Source organism: Chelonoidis abingdonii, chromosome 17, assembly GCF_003597395.2.
Source record: "Chelonoidis abingdonii isolate Lonesome George chromosome 17, CheloAbing_2.0, whole genome shotgun sequence".
NCBI classification, from domain to species: Eukaryota; Metazoa; Chordata; order Testudines; family Testudinidae; genus Chelonoidis; species Chelonoidis abingdonii.
In genome coordinates, this window is record NC_133785.1 from 36029924 (window position 1) to 36055265 (window position 25342).

At 39.2% G+C, this 25342-nt stretch overlaps 1 protein-coding gene across 4 annotated transcripts in view; it reads right to left on the reverse strand.

The window, feature by feature from the left end:
* The window catches only part of ATXN7 (ataxin 7), a 142900-nt gene that overhangs the window by 6825 nt on the left and 110733 nt on the right, over positions 1-25342 (reverse strand). For all 4 annotated transcript variants that reach the window (XM_032801044.2, XM_032801046.2, XM_032801048.2 and 1 more), the window contains 6 exons: positions 9456-9708; positions 7715-7977; positions 6849-6931; positions 4851-5116; positions 3702-3900; positions 2469-2590 (listed from right to left, as the gene is read on the reverse strand). In XM_032801044.2, coding sequence (XP_032656935.2) covers positions 2469-2590; positions 3702-3900; positions 4851-5116; positions 6849-6931; positions 7715-7977; positions 9456-9708 — 1186 coding nt within the window. The remainder of the gene's footprint in view (positions 1-2468; positions 2591-3701; positions 3901-4850; positions 5117-6848; positions 6932-7714; positions 7978-9455; positions 9709-25342) is intronic.

Here is a 25342-nt window from a genome sequence, read left to right on the forward strand (position 1 = left end):
CTGAAATCAATGTGAGTTTTATAACTGATCTTAAGCCATGGAAAGGCATCAATTCACTAGGGGTGTAATGCCCTGAAGCAGTAACCTTGGAATTACAAAGGAAGCTCCAGGACAGTTCTCAGCACCAACACCACCAAGAGCTTTTGCGGAAGTGTTTTGTTGAGAGGTGAAGAGCAGGACGCTCTATTTTATGAGGAGGTGCAACAGGAGCCTTTTTGACCCCAGAAGGAGAGGAAAGCAAATAGAGAAAGAGACCATAAAAGAACTGCTCTCACTGCAACAAGCTTTAGTGACTGGGCCGGAGCTGGCACCGTTACAGGCTCTGGGATAGCTTGAGCAGTGGGAAATGATGACTAAATGGGACCTGGATCTAGTCCAACCAAACAGAACACCCCAACTAAACAATTCAAGTGCTCATGACACTCCTGCTCCCTGCCTTGCCACTGTCTCGTGCTCCCAAGTCCCCCACAATCGATACCAAATACCCTTTACAGCAGTGGTCTCCAACCTTTTAAAGCACAAGATCACTTTCTGAATTTAAGTGCAACCCAGGATCTATCCTGCCCCTTCCCCGAGGCCCTGCCCCAGTCCCTCCATCCCCCTCCCCCCCCATTGCTTACTGTCCCCCACCCTCAGTCACTTTCACCGGGCTGGGGCAGGGGCTAAGGCAGGCTCCTTGCCTGCCCTGGCCCCATAGTGCTCCCAGTACTTTCATGTGGCCCCTGAGGGGGGGCACGTGAATCCATGTGCTGCCCCTCCCTGTAGACATCGCCCCCGCAGCTCCCACTGGCCGCAGTTCCCCGTTCTCGTGAACTACTGGTTGATGACCACTGCTCTATAGGGAAACCTGGAACCAAGTTGTGTGGGTCCAATAAGACCCTTCTTAACCTAGGGCCTTGATAATCTACCCGTAGCCTTGAGGATTATTCAAGATGAGTATGATGTTGAATGCTTTTTCCTAAATTCTGTATACTACACTGCCAGCCTCATGCCAGGAAAACTCCCCCACTCCCCAATTATTTCTATATAACCTGGCACAAAGCAAAACTTTTGCACATAATTTACCTATTGGTGAAAAATGTCTTTGCTCCAAACACATATACTACAGAAAAGCTCATCTTTGAAAAACAAAGATATCCCCACTGTCTCAACCTATTTTTTCCAAATCAGAGAGAACTGTCAGTCCCCAACCTCCTCAGACAGGAAATCCATCTGTCTCAAAGAGCAATGCCAGATGCACATTAACTGTTCCAGGAAAGAAATGGGGACTAACTGGCTAGGTGGTAGCACTGCTGAAAAGGATCACAGAGTTACTATTCTCTTTATAACAACCTGTTGCATAGTTGAAGACTTATCAGGTCGTTTGTCCTCCCTCCCCCACCCCCCCCACCCGTCGTCTTGTCTCAAGACTCAACATGGCCACTAGTTTTAAGTTTTCCTCATGAAAGGTTTAGAAAACCTGACCTATCATTTTTGTTGCTCTCATCTGGACTCTAAAACAGATTTGGAAAACTGGGAAAAGTGTGGACACAATACTCTGGCTGAGGCCTCACCAGTGCTTAGTAAGGGAACTGACTCATGTTCAATTTATGATACACTAAACCCTTCAAGAGCTCCAGGTGCACTGAAGGTAGGACAAGAAGTGATGAGCACAAGCTGCAGCGAGGGAGCTTTAGATTAGAAATTAGGAAAAACTTCCTAATTATGAGGATAGTTAAGCACTGGAATAGGGTTCCAAGGGAGGTTTTGGAATCTCTATCATTGGAGGATTTTTTGGAGGCTGCACAAACACCTGTCAGGGATGGCCTACGTTGACTTGGTCCCAATCAGCACAGGACGGTGGACTTGACCTCTCGAGGTCCCTTCCAGCCCCACATTTCTATGACTAATAATTACAATTCATCACAAACCACAACACTAAGAAAATTTAATATTGAAGCTATAAACAAATTAAACTACTAAAAATATTAAGAAAACCAAAGGTATAGAAAACAGAGATGGGATGAAAAGGTACAACTGGATGTAGAACATGGATTCAAAATTAATGTTTGAGGATGAATCATAATTAGGGGTTGAGGTACTAGAATTTTAGAAACTGCTCAAGAGATTTCATTTCCATGTTCAACAGGAAAGCACAAGTTGTCAGCCATCATATTGCTTTAAAAAGGATCCAGCTACTCTCAGCTCAGCACAAGAACACAAAGAGAGGAGATCTGTGGGTACAGTTCTATGAAATAGTAAAGAATACAGTCTCCTGGTGAATGTAACTCAATCCCCTCCTATTCTCCAGGGGACAGTTCAAATGGAGCTGTTGCTCACATTTACCATGTTACTGGGAGGTGCTAATTTAAAAAGAGGTCTTTAATGAATTATTATAACAACAGGAAAGCCATTTTTCTCTCAAGCTTTAACCTATTTGTATGATAGCAAGAATAATAATTAAAAAAAACCCTTTCATTTCTACTCACTTCCACATCTGTGAATTAAGATGCTTGTCCACCATGAAGTTAAGTGCACATCGGATATGGTTCCACCGCTTATCAAACACGTAATAACCTCTTCCAATTTGCTGGCTACCAAATGTGCAAAACTGAAAATACAGATTTTATTTTGGTGTTTTCTAATTTTAATAACCACTCTCTAAATAATAAAATTAACACACTTCATTACAAACCAATAATATATAGGAAAAGTCTAAGGACCTAAGATGGTAACCATGTACATTAGGACTTTGATCCTTATGGTCCAAAAAGTATGTTCAATATATATTCCCAAATAGCTCAGGCCCAACCCACAAGGAGGACCATCTTTCTCTCTCTGAGATGCTGCCACCTAAATTGGAGTCACCTTGATTAAAGAGAGGGGGAAAGTGGTAGTTTTTTTTGTTTTTGTTTTTTTGAGGGGCAATTAGGTTTGCAACCTTCTCCCATACTTGCTCTGACATTCAGGCCACGCTGTACGGACTATGTGAGAAGGCCCTGAGGTTTATGGGGAAGCTTCTTTTGCTCTGAGGCTGAGTCTTGTTGGGAGACAGCTGCTGGTTTTTAGGTGAACTGGTTTTTTCAATTTTGTCAAAGACAATTAGGATAAGATATACATTATATGCAGGATAAGATGTACCTTATATATCTAAATAAATACGTTCATTCTCTATAAGAAATTGCTTGCAGTCATTTAAAATCTGTTTTTAATGATTCCACTAAAAGATCTAGAAATTAAATTACATCACATGCACAAATATTTTAGTGAATTTTTTTTTTTTTTGCTTTTGGAAACGAAAGTATGCCACATTTACCAACTGCTGCCAAGATTTCCACATTAAGCCATGTTACTGTAAGCCATAATTTCTATGCAAAAATAAGGGTAGCACCGTGATTTAAAAACAGAATACTGAAAGTGTTATTAAATCATACCACTATTTTGCATGTACCAGTTCCACATCTACCCTCTTCTCAAAACACTTTAAAGTTTCCACTTCCACCTCCAATATTTGCAGCATTTTGATTTCTCTTATGTTACAGTGGAGATCTCTCAGAATCACATTTACTCTGATAATTCTGATTAAACCCTTCCTGCCTCTTCTGTAACAAACACATTTTCCTGTGGCATAAGAACATTTTAGTGGACACCCCAGAAATACACTGAAAAACCGTAATCGATTTGTTCACAAATTCAGAGCCAGTAAAGGATGTAGAACATACAGCGGCTGGCTGAGGATGATGACCTGAATAACGACAATCCAGTTTTTCAACATGTTCTTCTTTTTCATCACACTCTCCCTCATCACTGGATAAACGGGATGCTGGCTCAGCTGCAGGCAACGGGGGGTGTGGAGATTCATGGACCGAAAGAGAGTCACTAGGGGCATTTCCGCTGTGCTGGGTTGGACAGCCTGGAGGCCTTGACAAGGAAATACATGTGAAAGATATTACTGAACAAAGGCTACATTAGTAGGAATTACTTATGCCTGGAATTTTTTGCTTGTATAGAAAGGTGCTTTTTTTTCTAAAATCAGGTTTTCCTTTCTGTCATAATACCAGTATTTCAGAATTCTTTTAACAGTTACGTTTCACAGCTCTCCAGGAAAAGGAGGAATCATTACATCCATTTTGCAGATGGGCAAACTGAGACACAGAAAGATTAAAGTGGCTTGTCAAGGCCACTCAGCAAATCAGTAACAGAGCCAGAAATAAAAACAATAATCTAGTCCCAACTCCCAGGCCCCAACCACTTCCACCAGCTACTCCCAACCGCTAGATTTTCAGTTGTCCCTTCATTTTCTCTTCTCCAGAAACTGCTGGGTATTTTTAAAAGCTGGTAACCTACTCATTAAACAAAGGCATCGCCTTCACACCATCCTGACTTACTGCTATACCGGACCCAGAGGTAATGCTAAACTGGATGCCTTAAATTAATTTACTGTTGCAACAACTTCTTTATTTTGCATTCACTTCTTTCTCCTCTGTACTCCTAAGTCACATTTCTATTCATCCATTGCCACCCTGCTGGAGCACCAACACTGAACAGCTGCTAAGAATGGAGCTTCTGGTATGCATTTTCTCAAGCCAGCATTTACCTCCCTGGGCCACCCATCATGGCCTCTTGTTAGAAGAGCAAGAGATACAGCTCCTCTCAGATTAAGGAAGGCTATGTCTACACTACGGGGCAGTGTAGACATAGTCTAAGATCCAGTGTGAAGTTTTTGAGTGAGCAACCACCAGGCACAGAGCAAGAGCCCTCGGGTTGCGAATGAATCTGCATTTCCCACGTGGTAGCACTCATTGCCACCAACCCATCAGGTTGCTTCCCAGACTAATTTCACACGTGGTGGATAAACAGATTTCACTTACCTTGGAAGACTAGGGGGGTGAGGTTTGGGTTTATTAGGTACTAAAGGCTTTGATTCTGTAGGAATAAGTCCATGAGAATTTTGGTGCAGCTCCTGGGAAGTTTTAGAAGGTGAGGGATGTGGTTCCCTGAGAGGGGGCATCTGCTGATGATGATCCGAATGTCGAAGCAATTCCTTTTCCCTGGTTTTGCTTTTGTGCTCGGCTAATAACAAATCAAATCGTTTTCTTCGACCCTGTACAGCCCTCCGCTGGGTTAAGGAATGTGTCTGCAAATCAAAGCTTCAAGCATTAATCCTAGGCAACCTGATTTGTGGAAATTAAACACTCAGCTATCTAACAGGTCTAGAACGGAGGAAATAAAGCAAGGGATGACTTTTACAAGAAACGTAAAGATGGTCTAATGAGTGTTTATAGTCCTATTTCCTAAGCCAATGGTCATTAAAGTCAATGCTCTCTGTCAAAGGTCTAAGAAGCCTTGAGTTTGAAATTCAAGCCTTTTTCAATGTCCCACTTTCATTACTAATACAAGAATGCTACCTGACCATTTATTTTAAATCATGAAGCACAGTACACGGTCTTCTCTTAAGAGAAAAGTACCAATTTTTTATGTTTATCTGTGGGAATATTGAGCATAAGATGTAAAACATACTTTTAAATAAAGAATACTAAATTTAAAAGCCTTATAAATGGCTTTGCTTTTCCAAACTAATGTATTCCCGGACACCTACTGTATGGTAATAGATATTAAAACCACAAAGAAACACAGCAGAATCAACAATCACAACTCCAACAAAGCAACAACATTCAGAGGTTAAGGTGATACTATATCAGGTTGTCCCATTCCTGAAAGATCCTGAACACCCAGTGGAGTTAAATACATGTAGTGCAAAATATATATGCAGTAGGATAAAAGATTGTTTCCCTTGTTTACATGTGCTAAATTCATTCCCAAGGCCTTACTTTCACATAGTTTGAAGGGCTCAGTAATTTTTATTTACTGTGGAAGTAAACAAGCCTATTTTCCACTTTAGTATTAAGTTCTGAAAATATATGAAAACAATATTTTGAGAGGAAGTAGAGTGGAAGGAATTTCTATTGGATGCTCTTATTTTCTTTAAAGCTTTGAGTTTATTTCCCTACTGTACAATCCTCTTCTAGAAGCTTGACCCTTTTCCTTTGGGAGAACAATAGCTTTGCACCCTGTGTTTTCAAGGAGACATTACCGTCAAGTTTTCTTCCTTGTCATTAATATCAATTATGTCTACACTGGTTCTGGAGGTGGTTTATTTGTTAGGTAACTGGTGGTCCCTCTGCTGGCAACACAGCTGCTGTGCAGGAGCTGAGCTAAATATTTCAAGATCACACGATTCATGTCTTTACTTTCTGTAATTTCTCAGGGACAAGTGATTGCTTTTGTTCAGATTGATGTTTAGAGCCTGGGTTCACCAGACTGTAACTTTTAAAAAGATGTTTTGTGTACAGCGTTTGACCTACTAGACAGAGGCTCTTTAGATAAGGACTTCTCAGAAAAAGAGTTGAAGCAATATCAAACTACAGTCCAAGGAGGCAGCATCATCTGGGTTGATGCAAACACCTTCTAAAATCTACTTCAGACTTGGTTCTCTTGTGGAAAAAAATCTGCTTTGTCTAGGTCCCTCATAAAGCAGTGACTATATTTTTAATTTCTTTGTGATGATGGGTGCATTTTTTAAAATTAATCTTTATAGCCAAAGGCATATTCCCCAATAAGAACATCTAACAATTTTAAGATGGGGAAAATTACATAAGATGGGTAAAATTGAGGCCTGAAACTTCTGTCTGATCCCAAATGTAACATTACATTTTTACCAGTCTCCATCACAGTTTTATCAGAGGATATCATTTTCAATGGACATCCCTCAAGTTTAGCAGTAAACTGAATGATGTTCAGTTTTCTGTCATGATGCACAGAAAATTCAAACTTTATTTCATAAATTTATTCTGAGGAACATGTCCTACCTTGCATGTCAAAGATCTAGTACAGGGTTTCTTGGTTTCCACATCAATGACGCCACAGTATATATCAGGATCAAACTCTCTCTCTAGCAAATACATACAAGTATACCATTATTGTAAAACAAGAGATTAAAAAAACATGTTTTTTGAAAATATTGGTCAGAATTTTCATCATAATATATATAACTGAACCTGTTCTCAAGACACATGCATTTAATAATAAATATTAGAAATTGCTGAATTTTAAAAACATTTTCTTTTTTACTAGTTTCTGACTGGCTGAAACTTAAGCCCCAATCCTGCAGCAGGATCTATGCAGACAGACATTTATGACTGGGTAAAGTCTCACAGCAGAATCAAATTCCTCACAGCAAAGGAACATGTATTCATGTAAAACTAACACCAGACTTAAAAGGGCACCATATCAATTTGAATATTGATGTCTGAATTTTTTAATCTAAGATAAGTAACATCTAAAATTACTGTAATTGAAAGATTAGAAAAACCCATTTCCCTATGTGTAAGCCACTCAGTTTCCTTTGTACGGGTGGGTCTTTCACACGAGCAACAGAAAGACATTTATGGTAATAGGAAAATGTAACTGTAAACCCCCCAACATTGGGACACTCAGAGGCAGGTATAATACTTGAAACAAACTGTCAACTCTTTTTAAAAAGTAACTAGATATCAAGTTGATGGTGTCCCTTTAAGAATGAGTCACTTTAAAGGGGAACATTTAAGACCAACCCCAACATTTAACTGGTCAATTTTCTGCACTGCAATTCCAATCTATCGACTACCTGTTTAAAAGAATGTTTTGATTACTACTACTGTTATTAATATAGCAAACAATATTTTTTTAAAATTACCTGACAATCTTTTATGTAAGAATTTCCTATTATTTGTACTATCGTCTGGTTTCTTTTCCAAAAATGGAGGCACAGAGAGAAGACCTTTACCAATCAGTATCTGTCCAGGGGAAGGCAAAGGTGGCTTTGGTATTGAGGGACAATTAAGGCCAGTCTTTATTGAGGAACTCACAGTAGTAGAACAAGCTGGACCAACAGCAGTTTTCAATAGTGCACCATCTATCTTTGGATGAATCTTTTCCACTTTGACAGATGGAGTCATGCTGTAGTTAGTGGGAAATAAAGGAAAAGGCCATTTGCAAATAACCGTAGTACCTTATGGTCACGCTTGTCAAAGCTACCGCATAAGTGCTCTACTACTCGAAAATATTCTGAATTGTTCTATTCACAGCAAAAACATAGGTAATCATAATTTTGCCTCTTTTCCCGTTTTTAAATTTTAGAAGTTGTTCACTTTATATAATTTTTTTTGCTACTTTCGGATGTCCACAATGAGATGAAAGTCAATCCTTTCCTGCTCTCTTGACACGATCTCTTCCGAAATGTTTCTACAGCATCAGCGAGGAACTGAGGATGTGTGATTTAGCAACGCAGACAAACATACATTACACAGTTATAGTGTATTGCAAAAACAGCTGGGATGACCCGATTTTGGCAGGAGACCCAGTGAGAGAGAGATGCCATGTTCTGATGACAGCAAATTACGGTGCTAGTACAGCAATCAGATGTGTGCAGGTCAACCCATATGCCTGTGTGTGAAGTACCACACAAGTCTGGATCGGACCATGCATATCAGATTATAGGATCTGGACCTATATTGGAAAGGTCTTCACTGAGAAGGATTCAAGCTGCACCTATGTGGGATTTCTCCTGGAACAATGCTGTTGGTTTGCCTACCCTCACCTCAGTGGTTGCCAACCTTTTTACACCCAAGATCAGTTTTTGAATTTATGGACAACCCAGGATCTACCCTGCCCCATTTCCAAGGCCCTGCCCCTTTCCCAAAGACCCACCCTGCTCACTCCATCCCCCTCCCCCCGGTCGCTCACTCTCCCCTACCCTCACGCACTTTCACTGGGCTGGGGCAGGGTTTTGGGGTTCAGGAGGGGGTGCGGGCTCAGGGCTGAGGCCAAGCGGTTTGCAGTGTGGGAGGGCGCTCTGGGCTGAGCCTGGGGCAGGGGGCTGGGGTGCAGGAGGGGGCTCCAAGTTGGGGTAGAGTGTTGGGGTATAGGAGAGGGTACAAGGTACTGGCTCTGGGAAGGGGGTCAGGGCTTGGGGTACAGAAGGAGTTTGGGATGCAGGAGGGGGTATGGGGTGTTGGCTCTGGGAAGGGGCTCAAGGCTGGAGCTTGGGGTGCAGGAGGGGGTTTGGGGTCCAGGCTCCAGGACGGGGCTCAGGGCAATGGGAGCTGCAGGGGTGGCACTTACAGGCAGAAGCAGCAGAGACCCCTGCTCCCCACAGGCCACTTCCAGGAGCGGCATGGGGCTGGAGCAGGCAGGAAGCCTGCCTTAGCAGCAGGCCTGCTGCACCACCAGAGAGCACAATTATCTGGGAGATCCTCTAAGATCGACCGGTTGGTGATCACTGCTCTAGACTGCTCTCCTCTAGATCCTTTCCAACAGATCATTGCATTTCATCTTTCATAACCAAACACACAAAATACTTAAAACTGTTACAAATTTTGCACCAGCTTCTGTGCAAGTGATAACATTGAAATTGGTTCTCAAAAGAACATACTCACATTTTATCGTGGGGAACTTTGCTGTGCTGTACCGGATGCAGTAACCTATTGTTTCCACCGATCTGCAGCTTGTCTTTGGGTGATTTCAACAACTTGGAATTGGATGATGATGCACTAGTACCTCCACTGGATGAGCGATTGCTCCCATTTCCACTGCTACCTTTGCTCTTTGAAGACAAAGATGAAAAGAGGGAAAATACTGAAGAGGAAGGAGGAGTCAAAGGCGGCTTGCTGGAGGAGCTATGTCTTCTTTCTGAAAGGAAAACCAGTGTTTGTAAATTTCAGAGTAAGTGCAGGAACCTTTCCAAAGTTCTGTACTTCATCATTTGCTCCATTAAAACTGTTCCTTTACTGGTCTGGGGGCACAAGCTCTATAGGATTCAGCACATCACAACCATGGAGTCCTGAGCTTCCTTCAATGCTGCTCCCTAATTAGTCACTGGAATGGCTTTTAACTTTGTGAGGTTCATTCCTCCACCAACAATGCTTAGCTGAACAAGCTGCCATGTTCCTCTCAATCCAAGGAGCAAGAGCCTGGGAATCAGATTCAGGTCTCCAACACAGGGAAGCCTAGGCCAACCAAGCTTAACACTCACATTTCATCAAGAATTACCAAATGGTTTGTTCTAATGCCTCCTAATAGGGTGAAGGAACTTTCACACTAATCTTTTGCCACTACTTGCTAACTCTTAGATCTGGAACACAATTTCTAGATTTATTCTGTAATTTTCCTGGGAGCAATTCTACTCCCCTTTCATAATCTGCCCAGACCAGTTACGGCAGAATTCCATCTTACAGCATCAGCCATCAGTGACTCATCGCATTCATAGGAAAAATAGTTATTCAGGTGTGTGCTTTGTTTTTAACCAGGAAAAAGATACCTGAACTGCTGAACAGAGAGCAGGCAGGTTCCCATAATGCACATTTCAGAGAAGAAATGATTGAGTTTATGGAGTTACATTTAATAAAAGGATAGGCATGTCATTAACCTAAATAAATCTTTAGATATATTTCATTTCAAATGTATAGCCTGTAGATTTTAAATATGTATATGTTATTACAGTTAATCGCTGAATCGCTGAGTACCACTGCCTGCACACCTCACAACTTCATGGAATATCCAGTTCCACCTGCATACAAACATGCTAAGAAGCCATTAGCTCACCTGATATCTGGGTAACCCAAACTCCCAGTGGCTCCTAGATAACCCTTATAGGCAGTTATCCTGTTTACAGGCATGTCTGTGTCTCCACCAATCGACCAGACCACAGAGCTAGGGTGCGTGTGTGGGGCGTGAAAGGGCACATACTTGTTGTTAGTAATGTTTCTTCTCAGCTGATACTGTTAACATTGCTTAAGGCCACCCATTTGGCTATTTCAATCTCAGAAATGGCCACAGGGCTATGACAAATCCTAATTAAACTGGCAGGAAGCTTGCCCATCAAGTTGCAGTGAACTCTGTCACCTGTTAGGTATACGTAATGATCATGTCCACCACTCCATACCTCCTGCACGATGGCCCATCAGGCCCAGGAGAACGTGCAATACTTCACTGAGATTCTGCTAATTCAGTCCAGGAAAAAAATTCCTTCCCAGCCCCAAATATATCACTCTGTGACCAATCTGGACACCCCAGTCACAAGTTGAAGCCATCCACAGAAAGTCACGAACCCTGTGTCAATGTAGCCAGCAACAGCACTGCCACCCCCAACTCTCAGCAAGAGTGTCAGGGGAGAAGTAACCATGGAAAAGTCAGTCAACCTCTCCCCACTAGGCAAGAAAGGTGAGGGGAGCGCCAGACCAAGGCCCGCAAACTCTACCACCATGCATCTGGAAGCAAGAATTTTAAACATGTCCGTCGATGCCGAACTAAAGTATTTATAACTGAAGAGATGAACAGGTTAGATCAGGAAACTAGAGTCATGAAATGGGGTCTGTAACTGACTCACTGAGCGACTCTCAACAAGTCCCTTATGCTCTGTACCCATTTATCTCTCTGTGAAATGGGTATAATACTGACAGCACCTTACAAGGATACTGTTAGGTTTTAAATAATGTTAAACAAAGAGCTTTGAGATGCTCAGATAACATTTTCTACAGAAATATAAAGTAACTGTATTAACTATCACCACTTTTTCTTAAAAATACCTGATTTAAAATGATACAAGAAATCTTCTATGATGTCTAATATTAACCACTTAACATATTTACAAAACTAGACATTGTACAAGAGTTTCAAGCGAAGTGTATTAGCATCTTATATCCTAGTAAATGGATGTGCTTCTAATATGACAAACTGTTTATTGCCAAATGTCTTTTTATAGCAATGGCAAGAATCCCTGGGTAGCTTTGATAAGTTACTATTTGAAGGCCATTAGTTCAGTGAAGTTTTATGATGCGGCTAGGCTCCATACATAAACCATGACAGAATCGTTGTGTGAATTACTGAGATAAATTAGTCAATATCTTCCAAACTACTGTATATTTAGCAAATTCCAAGTCCAAATGCTTGTCACCGTTAAAAATAGTTTTTGATAATTTCATAGGTCACCAATGTGACCTATTCTTAATTTAATTTAATTTATTTAAAATAAGAAAAGGGTGTTACTTCATTTAAGTGTGTTCCATCCTAATTTAAGGATTAGGATAAAAACTGAGGTTAAATATTTCCTTGCAAGTCATCATTAGTGTTAAACTGGGTAAAATATCAATTATATCAATTAATCCACATGCTCTGAATAATTTTTTTTCTAGTGAGTTTAGTCAGGGCTGTTCCATTGGTCCTGGATTAAGGTTGGATTCAAAGATGGCCAGACTATATTGTTGTTTGCACTGGTATCATAGAAGGAAAGCCAGTCTTAGCACAAGTAAGAAAATATAAAAAGAAAAACCCTTTTAACTAGTGATAATTAAAGACCTGACCTAGGGGGTTGAGACTGTTAATCAAATGTCAGGGTTACACACCATACGGAACAGAACCATGTTGTGATAAATGTTTTTAAAAGAGTGACCTGAATCAGAGTGTTTTTTGTGCAAACCCTGAAAAGGTTTGTCCCTTCATGGGGATATCTTCATTTTGCAGACTAGATATTTATACTAATATGCAGGTTCTTCACTAACTCAACAGCATTGGGATACTCCCAGTATCCATGATAACTTCAAACTCTAGACTGCATCCACACTTGGAATTTTAGGGAACTTCCACAGCATTGCTCTAGCACCAACAGAGTTTCTCAGCTGCTGCAAATGGTGAGCACTAGAGTAGGCCAACCACCAGCATTTTTACCACTGTCCATTAGTGCTATACATACAGCTGAACAAATCCCCAGCCAGCTCCAACAGGTGAGGATCTAGCTTCCTGTATAGAGCCAAGGGTCTAATAACCAGTAGTAGAACTCTTCTTTGCCTTGATGCCTACAAAAAAACCCTGACAACAGTTAGGCTGCTGCTGCTTGGTGGACAGCCTACCATGCTGACCAATATTGTCCTCCTTTACTCCCCCACCAGTCTATATCCATCCATAGTCTCTTGTCTGACACTCACACTGTAAACTCTTTGGGTCAGGGACTGTTTTTTCATTTTCTATTTGTACAACGGGGCTAGGTATAGGACTGTGGCTCCTAGGCACTGCGATGATAATGATGATAAAATAATAAATAACAGACTTGTTCAAGCATAAAGATTGGCAACTTTTTTTCAAAGTAGGAACAGTATTTAGGGAGAAGGGCAACTAGAGAGTTCAACATAAAATGGAGGTTTTCTCAGACATGTTTCAAGTACTAATAGAAATGATTATTTTAGAAATTTAGGATAGCAATGCAAGCTTTATCCTGCATATCACAGAGAAATCTGGTGTAAATGCTATGACACTAGTGTAGTGTATAGTGTATATAAAGTAGTGTAATTACAGTAGGAACAGGTTTTGAAAAAATGTACTCACCAACAATGATGGAGAGAAAGAGATGCTAATATATTAGTTTCTTTAGATTATAATCTTTCATTTTTTAAGAAAAAATTAAGTTTCTGGCCTTTATGATCGCAAAGAAAACCATCCAAATGTAGTTAACCAATTTCAATGTCTTCTTGAGTCTGCAAGTTTAAGTGAGGGAAGGAAGAGTGTGTGAAATTAACAAGATTCTGGTCACTTTCACTGTTCAGAACTCTGTGAAAAGTAGCAATAGCAAGCAGTGAAGTTATTTGTGGGGTAGTAGGACCCACTTGATAGCAGTGTCACTGTGGACCACATGGATCAAGCTTTTGTGCAATTATGGGTCATCATTTGAAAGGTTTTTCTTATGGTGGGCTGAGATATAACAGAGGCAGTCTGCTTGTGCTGTTTATTGCAAGGAGTTGTGAGGTGGTAATTATATCTGTTGCTTGTGTTTAATGTAGGCTGTATGCTGAAAGACTTGGCAAAAGGCAAAATGATTAGGACTCTCTGGCAAAAATTAATATATTTGAAGTTAGAGGCTAAACCCCAAATTTAGGTACCTAAATAAGCCGCCTGATTTTCAAAAGTCCTAAGCACTAGTAGTTCCTGCTGACTTTGAGAGTTAGTGGGTACTCTCACACCTCTGAACTCCTCCTATTTTTGCAATAACTTTTTCAACAGAGCATGACCAAAACGATATGCCAACACATCAACATCATGGGACAGAGAGATAACAGTCCCACTTTATGGGCCTTATCCATCATAAGAATGAGACCACTAGTAAGAAAGACACCTACAATACTCACATCCCCTTCAGCCCAAAGAACCCAAAACCAACCAGTGAATATACAAACAAAATCTGAAATAAATCAACCAACAGTCACATAATTGGTGCTCAGATACTAACTATAGTGAGGGGTGGCAGTATAAACCCTATGAGAGATATAAAGCTTTGGTTTAGTTATATCTGGAATATTGTATTTGGTTTTGGGTTGTTCAGCATCAGGAAGAAATTGACCTAATGCTGCCAACTTTCACAATTTTCTTGTGTCTGGTGATATTCTTTAAGACTTCGCATCTGCAGTCACGAGCATCTTTCCTCCCACTGCCCCCAGTCCTCAAAATCCTTGAGAAGAGCTTGAAAACTTTAATCCTAAAGGATTAAACATCAGAAAACAAATAAAAAGAACTGGATATTTTAATTTTGATTATTAAGCCAATCTCAGGTTTCGAACACTTAGGGATGGCAATACTGTGAAAAAAAGGGAATGAGTTCAGATAACACAAACAAAAAATGATGAAGGAGCAAGCGTGTTTATTGCACGTTTTACTTTTGCTTTTTTCCCTGGTTCACATATAACAGAAACAGCTTTCTTAAATCTTTCCAATACTATTCATCAAATAATGCTGGCTAATTATTTCCAATCTGTAGATTGTATCCATGCAGTTCACCAAGAATATTCAGTATTTTGGGTAGCTTTAGTTAGACTTAGTACACACTTCTGTCCTGAGACTGGAAGAATGTAATTCCGAATCAAGCTTCCAGTGAGAATACTTATTTATTAATTCAAAAATGTGTTGTGAATATTCTCCAATATATTCTTAAAATTAGCTATTTCTGTTTATACTCCTGTCAGCAAACTCATTTTCTCAAATGAACCAAAAAGGAGCATTAACACAGTTAAAATGCTCTACTTATGAGGAATGATTAGAAGAACCAAATAGATATTACTTGGTTAAACTATAAGCAGGAGATAGGAAGAGACATGACAACAGTTTACAAACTAACACCAATGCTGAAAAGGAATTAAGGACACAAGTAGAAGTAATGAGATGAAATTAAAGGCAAATTTAGGTTAAATATCAGGAAAAGATCCGGAGATTAAAGATCTGTTAGGCTGGGAAACTATCTCCCAAGAGAAGTGGTATAAGCTCTACTTATAACTAGACTAAACTCCAGAAAATATACAGTAGGGGAACAATCCTGCCTTGGCAAGGTCGTCTCTAATTTCTATGGCCAATACTGAGACTGGTACTGACAATCAGGAGACAGATCCAGTTTGTCACAGATGCACAACTGTCACTGGAAAGCGGGGCATTTGCAGGCAAAAGTGAGGTGCAAAAGGGGTCAGTCAATTTATAAAATGGGTTTTGAATTTTAAGTCATGTTTAAATTAAAACCTGAGCACCAGTATATGTTAGTCAGGAGGATTTATTTTTCCCACGTATTGTAATACATTAAAAGATGCGTTAGAAATGATGCAGAGCACAACAACAAAACATTTTCAAAAGAATAACTGTAAAAGTTTGTATGTACGAAGTGTTTACCTAATTTAGCAACACTGAATGTATTGTATTGTATTGAATTGCATTGAATTGACAGGTTACGGAAAAACTACAGACTGTGGAGATTATATATAGTATTTTGTTCTGATCTCCATCTCAAAGAGCCTTACTTGAACAGTTTTGATATTTTAATATATATTCACAACATGAAAACAAACCAATCAACCAACCAAGCAAGCTTGTTTTAGGCTTTCTTCTCCTCCTGTGCAGATGCTACATCTGTTTTGGTTTGGGTATATGAATCAGGAAAATGCCCATCAAACATTAAATGAGAACCTCTTACACTACACGGTGTCCATGAAATGTGTTATAAAATATTAAAACAGTAAAGGTAACTAATAGTGTAATGCTGAAATACTAGGAAATGTGGACTCAATTTCTTTTATTGTGGTATATTATCAATAAAATAAAATGAGGCCTTTTCCCCTCAGCTATTTCCAAGCCTTTGATCTCTAATTCTGGGCAATCTGCTTGTCCCCGTTTGCTGCTGAATGATTTACCAGAGGTGGGAATACTATTACTACCGGTAGTTTGGGAAGATACGAATGGGAACCAACAGCTGCACTGTTCAATCACATTATTCTGCCCATATATTTAATGATAGTATGTCTCAATCTTGGTGTTAAATTCACATTTTCAAGTGTGATTTGTTTAAGCTGTGTCATGTAAAAACTAGTTTAAGGAATTCAGCAGCTCTTCCTTGTGTGAGAAAGTTAATACTCTTCTCCAAACTCGACCTTCATTTTAAAGTACGGCTATAGTGAGACGTATTTAGTATCAGTTTGATAGTGTCCTTTAATGGAATGATTCCCATACAAACTTACTGAACAATCGAGAAGATCCTGCATACTATGCTAAACATATGACACTGCTGAACACTGCTTACTCATCTGCCAATATATTACAGTTCCCATTTGTCATTATCTATGACTCAGTCTAAAAATATTTTAAAATAATTACATTCAGGTGTTTTACAGTTTCTATAACATCCTTGTTTCCTCCACTTCACATCACTCTCCCCAAATAAAAAAAAACTATACTTTAATAGTATCTGATGTGTCTTTTATATGACAGCTCAAAAGGGCATTTCAAATGGGACAGCAGTGATTTCTCAATCTAATAACTTAGCTCCAGTATCGAAAATCTTTTTTTAAAAAAATCAAAAGATGTAATCTAGATTGTGGACAAACAACTTAGAAGTATTGTTTTACCCTCTTACGACATGTGCTAGACACACAACAAACCTGCTGCCACACAGCAAAGTAAAAACGAAACCATTCCATATTTTTTTGACTCTCCAAGGGCTCAATCCTATGAGGTGCTGAGCACTCGCACCTCCCCATCAAAGCCCATGGCAGTTGAGGGTGCTCAAGACTTTGCAGGAACCTCAGATAAATATTAGAGCACATTTTTAATGAAACCTTGACAAATCCCTAAAAAAAATCTTTACCAATAATTTGCATGTGGCTCATTTTCCATACAGTAATTAAAAAAAATTACATAGATCCAGAGTTAGAAACCCCCTGGAAAAAGGCATAAATTTTTGCAATTTCTATTACTACAATAACCATACTTAAAGATATGTTCCTGAGTACCAAGGGATTCACAGATTCATAGACTGGAAGGGACTTCCAGAGGTCATCGAGTCCCGTTCCCTGCCCTCATGGCAGGACCAAATACCGTCTAGACCGTCCCTGATAGACAAATATCTAACCTACTCTTAAATATCTCCAGAGACGGAGCGAGACATTTCCGTGTGAAATGATTACTGCCTAAGCAATACAGAATATTGCAATAGAAAGGAAATACATTCAAATTTATAAAAAAGTTAAGCAGTTTCTAGCATTTCACTTGCCCCTTACTCCTACTGCCAACATTTGTGGTTTTGTAAAACATTTCTGTTTCATTCCCTTTTGCTGTGTGAAAGCCTCGCATGCAGAAAAAGAGAACCAACTGACTACACAGGGAAAACCCTTAAACTAACTATACACAAAGTGCTGTCAAATGCATAAAGTACACCGGAGGTGGGGGGAAGCAGCTGATTAGCCCTTTCCGTTAGTACTAGGCTGCTGTACCACTAGCGGGTAAACAGTTTTCAGACAAAAGTGTGATTTTTAACCTTACTTCCCCTTAAGACTCACACCACATCAGAAGGTATCTCTTGTATAAAGTTGAAGAGATTGTTTTATATAGATCAGCACTCTCATTGCTGTATGTTTAACACAGCAGGTATCACAGCAGCAGCCTTTAAAGTCAACCGAATGTTCTGTTCAATATGATACTTAATTGAACAGCCAAATCTTTCGGACACTTTTGGTGGTTTGCATTATTCCTGTATGTCAATAGGCACAGGCAACAGAATATAGAACGACACATCAGAAGTTTTGTAAACTCATGTTTTTGTCCTGACTCCTTATGTAAGTGTTGGGCAATGAATCAAACTGTCCTGTGCCAGTGCTAATAGACCACTCATTAAAAAGGAAGCAAACCCACTCAGATGAACACACAGAAATTGACTTCTACGAGAAATGCTGTACCCTTAATTTTCAATCACAAGGGTAGAGCTGTTTCACTTACTTACATATAAGAATTTAGTTCAGACAGTGGAAGTACTTCGACATACATACGTTATTGCTACAAAGAGTAAAGAATGGTTCTATGTTTAAAATACATTTTGTTTACTGTTTTACACTTCTAATTTCTCCTACAAAACAAAGATAATAAAAGTGCTAGTAGAACACTTAATATCTTTCACTAAGCAGAAGTCCCGAAGTGTATGGTTTTCATACTTTTGCTACTCCTCAGTTGAGTTGTTTTATTGTTAAGGTGTTCAGACTTCCTCATACTATCATACTATTCAAACAAAACAGTGAAATAACTAGTTTTCACACAAATCCATGTGAACAAAGAAATTTAAAGTTAAAACTGATGTTTCTTCCTACAAAGTATTTATAGATCATTGTGGAATTCTATGCATCAGGCAGTACTATAGCTACAGAAATAACTAGGTACAACAGAACATTGAAGACGAAGATTCAGACTTAATTTCATATTTGTATTTCGTGTGTGTGTCAAATGGAACATAAAATTAATATTTTATCAGTTTCCTTCCTTCCATTGTCAGAGAGGTGCATAAAGCTGATCCAGTTAAAAAAAGGCCACTGATTAAAAATAGTATTTAAAAACCTCAAAACAAATACCCATAGACACAGAAAATAGGGTTACTCCTCCTCCTCTGGGGCTGCATGAGCAGCATGGGGCTGGGTGACAGCAATCACCTACGAGCTACATTGGTCTGCTGCTCACTCACTCACTGCTGCTTCATTATCATGTTCTAATCATGGGGCCTAGATACAAGGCTTCTGCCTTAATCTTCAATTAATGTTCCTTTAATCATCAGATCAATTGAATCTATTTCCCTATGTTTAGTTCTCCTCACACCATCTATGGGTCATCTTAATTATCACTTCAAAAGTTTTTTTTCTCCTGCTGATGATAGCTCATCTCAATTGATTAGACTCTTCCTGTTGGTATGCATACTTCCACCTTTTCATGTTCTCTGTATGTATAAATATCTCCTGTCTGTGTGTTCCATTCTGTGCATCCGAAGAAGTGAACTGTAGCTCACGAAAGCGCACGCTGAAATAAATTTGTTAGTCTCTAAGGTGCCACAAGTACTCCTGTTCTTTTTGCGATACAGACTAACATGGTTGCTACTCTGAAAACAGATCAGGTTTGTTTGCCTGGTAAATCAGGACTGGGTCAGTTCATTTTCTACTGTGTTGTGTTTAAAAGTATGTTATTTATTGAACAGACTGTGTTTAAACAAAGGATATTTTCCAAAAGAAGAGATTTACAAGGACAAATCCTTCAGAGAGCACAGGTTATTGATCTGACAGATTACCAAACTCATTAAGTGATGTTCCAATCTATCAAGCCAGTCTGGCTGTAATGCATGTTCACTAGAAACTTTTACCGAGAATTCTTGTTACATTTTTGTAACAATGATAATACCAGTGACCAACAGAGGATATTAATGTAATAACTACTGTTGAGCAAAATATCAAAGGGTACGTAACAAACAATATAGTTATGTCACATATTTCACGCAAGGGTCACACTACAAAACCACTGTTCTGAGCTTAGTTTGTTAAGGTAATCTATAGCCAACTTTGCAGTGTGTCAAGAAATGCAACTCAACTGCATGGCACATCTTGTAGGTCAGTGGTTCTCAACCAGTGGTACGTGTACCCCCGGGGGTATGCAGACGTCTTCCAGGGGGTACATCAACTCATCTAGATATTTGCCTAGTTTTATAACAGGCTATATTAAAAGCACTAGAAAAGTCAGTATAAACTAAAATTTCATACAGACAATGACTTGCTTAAACTGCTTTATATACTATACACTGAAATATAGGCTCAATATTTATATTCCAATTGATTTATTTTATAATTGTATGGTAAATAGGAGAAAGTCAGCAATTTTTCAGTAACAGTGAGCTGCGACACTTGTATTTTTATGTCTGATTTTGTAAACAAGTAGTTCTCAAGCCAGTTGAAACTCAGGGTACACAAGACAAATCAGACTCCTGAAAGGGGTACAGCAGTCTGGAAAGGCTGAGAACCTCTGCTGTAGGTATTATGGCATTTTATGTTTGTATACTCCTGGCACAATGGGGCCCCAGATCTTGGCTGGGGGTCCCCATGTACTATAAATAAATAATATGCATAAACTATTTAACTATGAAAACAGTAATAGAAAACATTCCTTATGTGCGATGTGGCCAAGTTAACATTGCTTCTGCAAGCTTAATCCCCGCATTTCCTGATTTTAAAATAAATAAATAAATAAATAAATATTAACGTATGCTTACAACATAGTGTGTACTCCGCTTTGCCTGTGATTCACAATGCCATCAGTTAAAACGCTGAGTAGGATCTGATGGTGATACTTCATTAAGAGTATGTCTAATGTACAATAAAAGGTATATGTTTTGTTAGTTAACACATTTTAAAACCTTCGGATTCACCTCCACAGCTAATATATATTAAAATACAGCTTGCCCTGTCCACACTAGAACTTCAAAATGTGTTAGCTAACATGATATAAAACTGCACCTTATGATGAGTGGAGAGGCAGAGGAATGAGTTCACATAGATAATGCTCTTGTTCGGCTGGAGACCGTTTTCCATCCATTTTTATTGAGATGGTTGTATCTTCCTCGTAGAAAAAGACAGGGGCTTTATTTTTTTTTAATTTAAAGCTTCAAATTTGAATAATACTGTAACAACTACAAAGTCCCCACCCACCTCATCCCTCAGGAATGAGGATTCACAGTTCTTCAGATTTGCTCCTGCCTGTGATGTTAAAAGCAACATTCTGGAAGATTCTGCTGGGTCCATGTCTGCCACAATCTCTCTCAGGCTACTGTGCCTCCCGACAGTCTCTTCTTCTGACTGAGCCCTACGGTCAAGCCAGACCGGGAGAATATGCAGCAATATCAAAAAAGAGGTGAGACTTCATTAGACTCTGATGAAGTTTTATTTTAGCAAATACTGACTGAGCATGATCAGAAGACATTTTTCAGACTGTAATATACTGAATTCCACCCCTCCTCCAACCACACGAGAAATTACTCCTCACTGAAAACTATATATGGTCTTACATTTTAAACCTCAGTTGTTCTTATGCATCCTTGTTTTATTTTTTTTAAAACTGCTTTAGGGCCTCATTGTGCTAGGCAGTGTATAAACAGAAAGGGAAGAGTATTTTTTTTCCTTCCGTCCCACGGTCACCAAACTCAAAAATATTACTGAAAGTATTTTTCCTCAAAACTGCCCATAAAATAATCACCTTCAGGCAGAGAACAAGAGAAGATTTCATAAAGGTTTAGAAAAATTAAGAGCATCTGAAAATAGGGTGCTATCAAGCAAATTGTTTTGCAACTTTAAATGCAGCTGGTAATTCCAGGTCTTGCTATAGTAAAAAGAACAATAATTAATAATACCCAGCATTTACATATTTAAAAAAACGGTGCCAACATTAACTTCATAACACCCCTGTGAGCTAGGTGAGTATCATTCTTCCAATTTGCATATGTCAAGAGGTGCTAATGCAACTTGCCTAAGGACATACAGCAAGTCAGTGGCAGAGCAAGGATAACATACAACTCAGAATCTCTTGGTTCTCAACTCTGCGCTCATCTCCTCCAACTTTGCTGTCTATTCATTGCTATTGCAACAGCACCCAGAGGCCCCAATCAGGGATCAGGCCCCTTTGTGCTAGGCCCTGCACACACACGCTCAGTGAAAAGACAGTCCCTGCTCCAAAGAACTTCACTAGCAATTGCTTAAGTAAACTTGTTTTTTCCAACGGATTTTAAATCCTGACAGAAACTAGGGACTCTGGAGTAACATGAAGTGAATTCTTTGAGGCATAGAATTATAACAGCTCTTTTTATGTCTGTTGACCTGGTTATAATCTTGTGACAAAACACAATAACCAGCAGTTTCTGATTATATTGAACTGGGAACATACGAAGGAAGTCTGGTTCAGTACGCTGGCCTATAGCTATCGGCATTAAACACAAGTAAGATTTAAAAAAAAAAAAAAGAAAATCAGTGAAATGAATGTGGTGGGATTTCAAAATGGGAATGATACACAGAGCCATGTGTCTATATGTATGTGACTTATTGCATTCTGAATAAGCTTCATAGCAAAAACAACACGTGATCAATACCTTCAGGTTAGAATCTCATTTATATTTATTTTCTGGATATACATTAAATTCGACATAAGAACATGTTAATCTGCTCATTTCTACTCTCTTTGGTAAATACATGAATTAAATGCCCCCATGTTGTGTATATGTGGGGAAAACTACCTTTTTTCTTTTAAACCAAAAGGTAAGAAAACAATTATTCCCAGCATCAAGAACTGGGATGACAATTTTTATATTTCTGCCCTAAAATCTATTTTAAAACAAACAAAACGAAACACACAACCAGAAAACCCACTCCCTGCCCTAACTGGGAACATGTACGACTAAACCTAACTACAGCGGAGCCAGCACGATGCTACAATATCCTGGGATCTTTTTATATTTCAGGTGCACCAACTCAGCAGCCATGGTTACATCACTATTAAAACTGGCAGTACAAAAGACAACAAAAAAACCCACAACAGATTACAAAGAAAGATTACTTAAGAGGAAAGAAAAACGGTGAATGGCCTGTAAAAGTTACTAAGAATGTAGCAGAAACATAACATTAAAGACCTGTTAAACTAAGGAACCCTCACTTGCTACCCCTTCTATCTTTCCCTTTCTCTCATACTCTATGCATACCTAATGCTAGTTTTCAATTTTTCCATATAGATGACTAATCTGTTTAAATCTCAGATAAATATGCTGCCAGGGCAGTTCAGTAATAATTTTTTTTATAGAATTTAAGATTTTTTCCCCTTTTATTTTTTTAAACCCTCAGGGTTAAAAATAACTTTCAGAATAAGAACTGATGGCAGTGCTGTTTTCCCAAGTCTACAGAAGACATCTTCTGGCTTTTTTACAGCTCCCCTGAGAAGTAAAAAAATGAAAAGAGCAACACTCTGGTCAGGTGCTTTCCAGCTATTCAGAACCTTATGGGTTGCACTAAAAATGCCAAGAACCATGTGGGAAAGTCAGGGTGGCAGCAGCACGGTCTTGAATTATTCATAGGGCAGAATCATTAACACAAAATGGAGAAACAGAGAGGGGCACTGTCTGGCAGCACAGGACCTTCACATTTACCATATCCCTACCAGAAAGAGATTGATGCAAAAGATGGAGCCACTGAGCACCACGCAGGGATAGCATCCAGGAAGGAATCCCAACACAAACCCAGCAGCTTGACAAGGGGTCAGCATGGGATGGATTTCTCACCAGGAAATTACCTCTGGAGCTTGATGTTAATAGATGTCTTGTAAATCTGTCAAGCCACAGGTTATTATGAAAAGATAGAGCATCTGCCTGGTCTCAGATTGCAGAGATTACAACATCCACAGTAGAGTATATGAACACAAATCTCTGTGTTGCCTGTTGAGGACATTACAATATCCGTATGGTTTGATTACAATAGCAGGCACCGTATAAAGTATACTTTTGACTATACAAAAATTAACTGGTGTGATTTTTACCAAATCATAGCTCAGTTCAGAAGACAGGGATAATATATACAAACACTGGCAAACAAAGACAACCTCCACCTAACCAACAATGTACATTAAAGTACCACTGGGGTCATAAAAAAGAAAAAAAGTTTGGGAAGTTACTGGGGAATTCTCACACCCGCACTCAAGCCAAATGACCTGAACGGGATATTACAGGTTTCCAAATCAAACAAGGAAACAAAAAAGCCATAGAAAAAATCAAAGAATGCCACTGCAGACATTCTCATGGAAGGTTTTACAAAAGATGGAAATACAGACCTAAGGTAATCTGAACAACCTTATTTCTGACTCGCTTTGCTCATCCTCCACCCAGCAACTACAACAGCAACAAAAAAATGGTTACATTGCACCAGCACAGTGTTACTCTTCAACTCTGACAATGAGTTACACGATCTTACTATATGCCGGTAGTAGAATACGGGTGTATCATATTCACTGAACTAACGAAAACACCACTTACCCGCTACTTGTGCCACCTAATGATTACAGGCTATGATCCAAACTCATCTTTCCTTGAAGAAAGGATATCTTGTCACATACTAAAAGACCTACCCTGCATCCATTTTGCTTTCTGTGCCCCTTCACCCTTTTACTATCTACAGTAGCTTGCGTTGCCTATAGTTACCAAAATCTGAATCCTCATACACTGACTGGTTGGGTCTGTGTACCCAGCCAGGAAAATCATGTTGCGGTTGCAAATTTCTCAAAATTTGCAGCTGAACCAATGCATAAGGAATTTTAAAATGGTCCAGCTGCTCGAGTTCCTGATAGACAGGTGACAAAGATGTTATTGCAATGAAAAGATTTCCATATGAAAGGAGAATGAAAAACACAGACTGTTGAGTTGTGAGGGGAGATGAATCAGAGGAAATATGATAGAAATGTATAAATAATTGAGTAAAGTAGGTAAATCATATCCATCTTTTTACAATCTTAGAAAACAAAGACCATGGGGACTGTCACAAAACAGGGCAACTGCACCTGTATTTCCCCTTGGTGGCCCAGCAAAGGCACACACTCTCAGGCTTCAGGCTCCCCAAACTGTTGCTTCTTGGGAGAAGACTCCCATCCCCATCTATCTCTATCTCTTGACTGGTATCTTATATGTAGATTATTAGCTCTTTGGGGCAGGGACTGTCTTTTTGTTCTGTTTGTCCAGCACCTAGCGCAATGAGGTCCTGGTTTTTGACTAGGACTCCAAGGTGCTATGGCAATACAAATAAATAATAATTGTTTATACCATATACTCCAGCTGTGGAACTCATTGTCACAAGATATCAGTGAGACCAAAAGCTCTCTGAGATTCAAGGAAGGATAAACATTTACCTGAATAATTAGAATAAGTTATATTAAATGTTATACAAAATATATAAAACCTTTATGCTTCAAGGCATAAGATAAT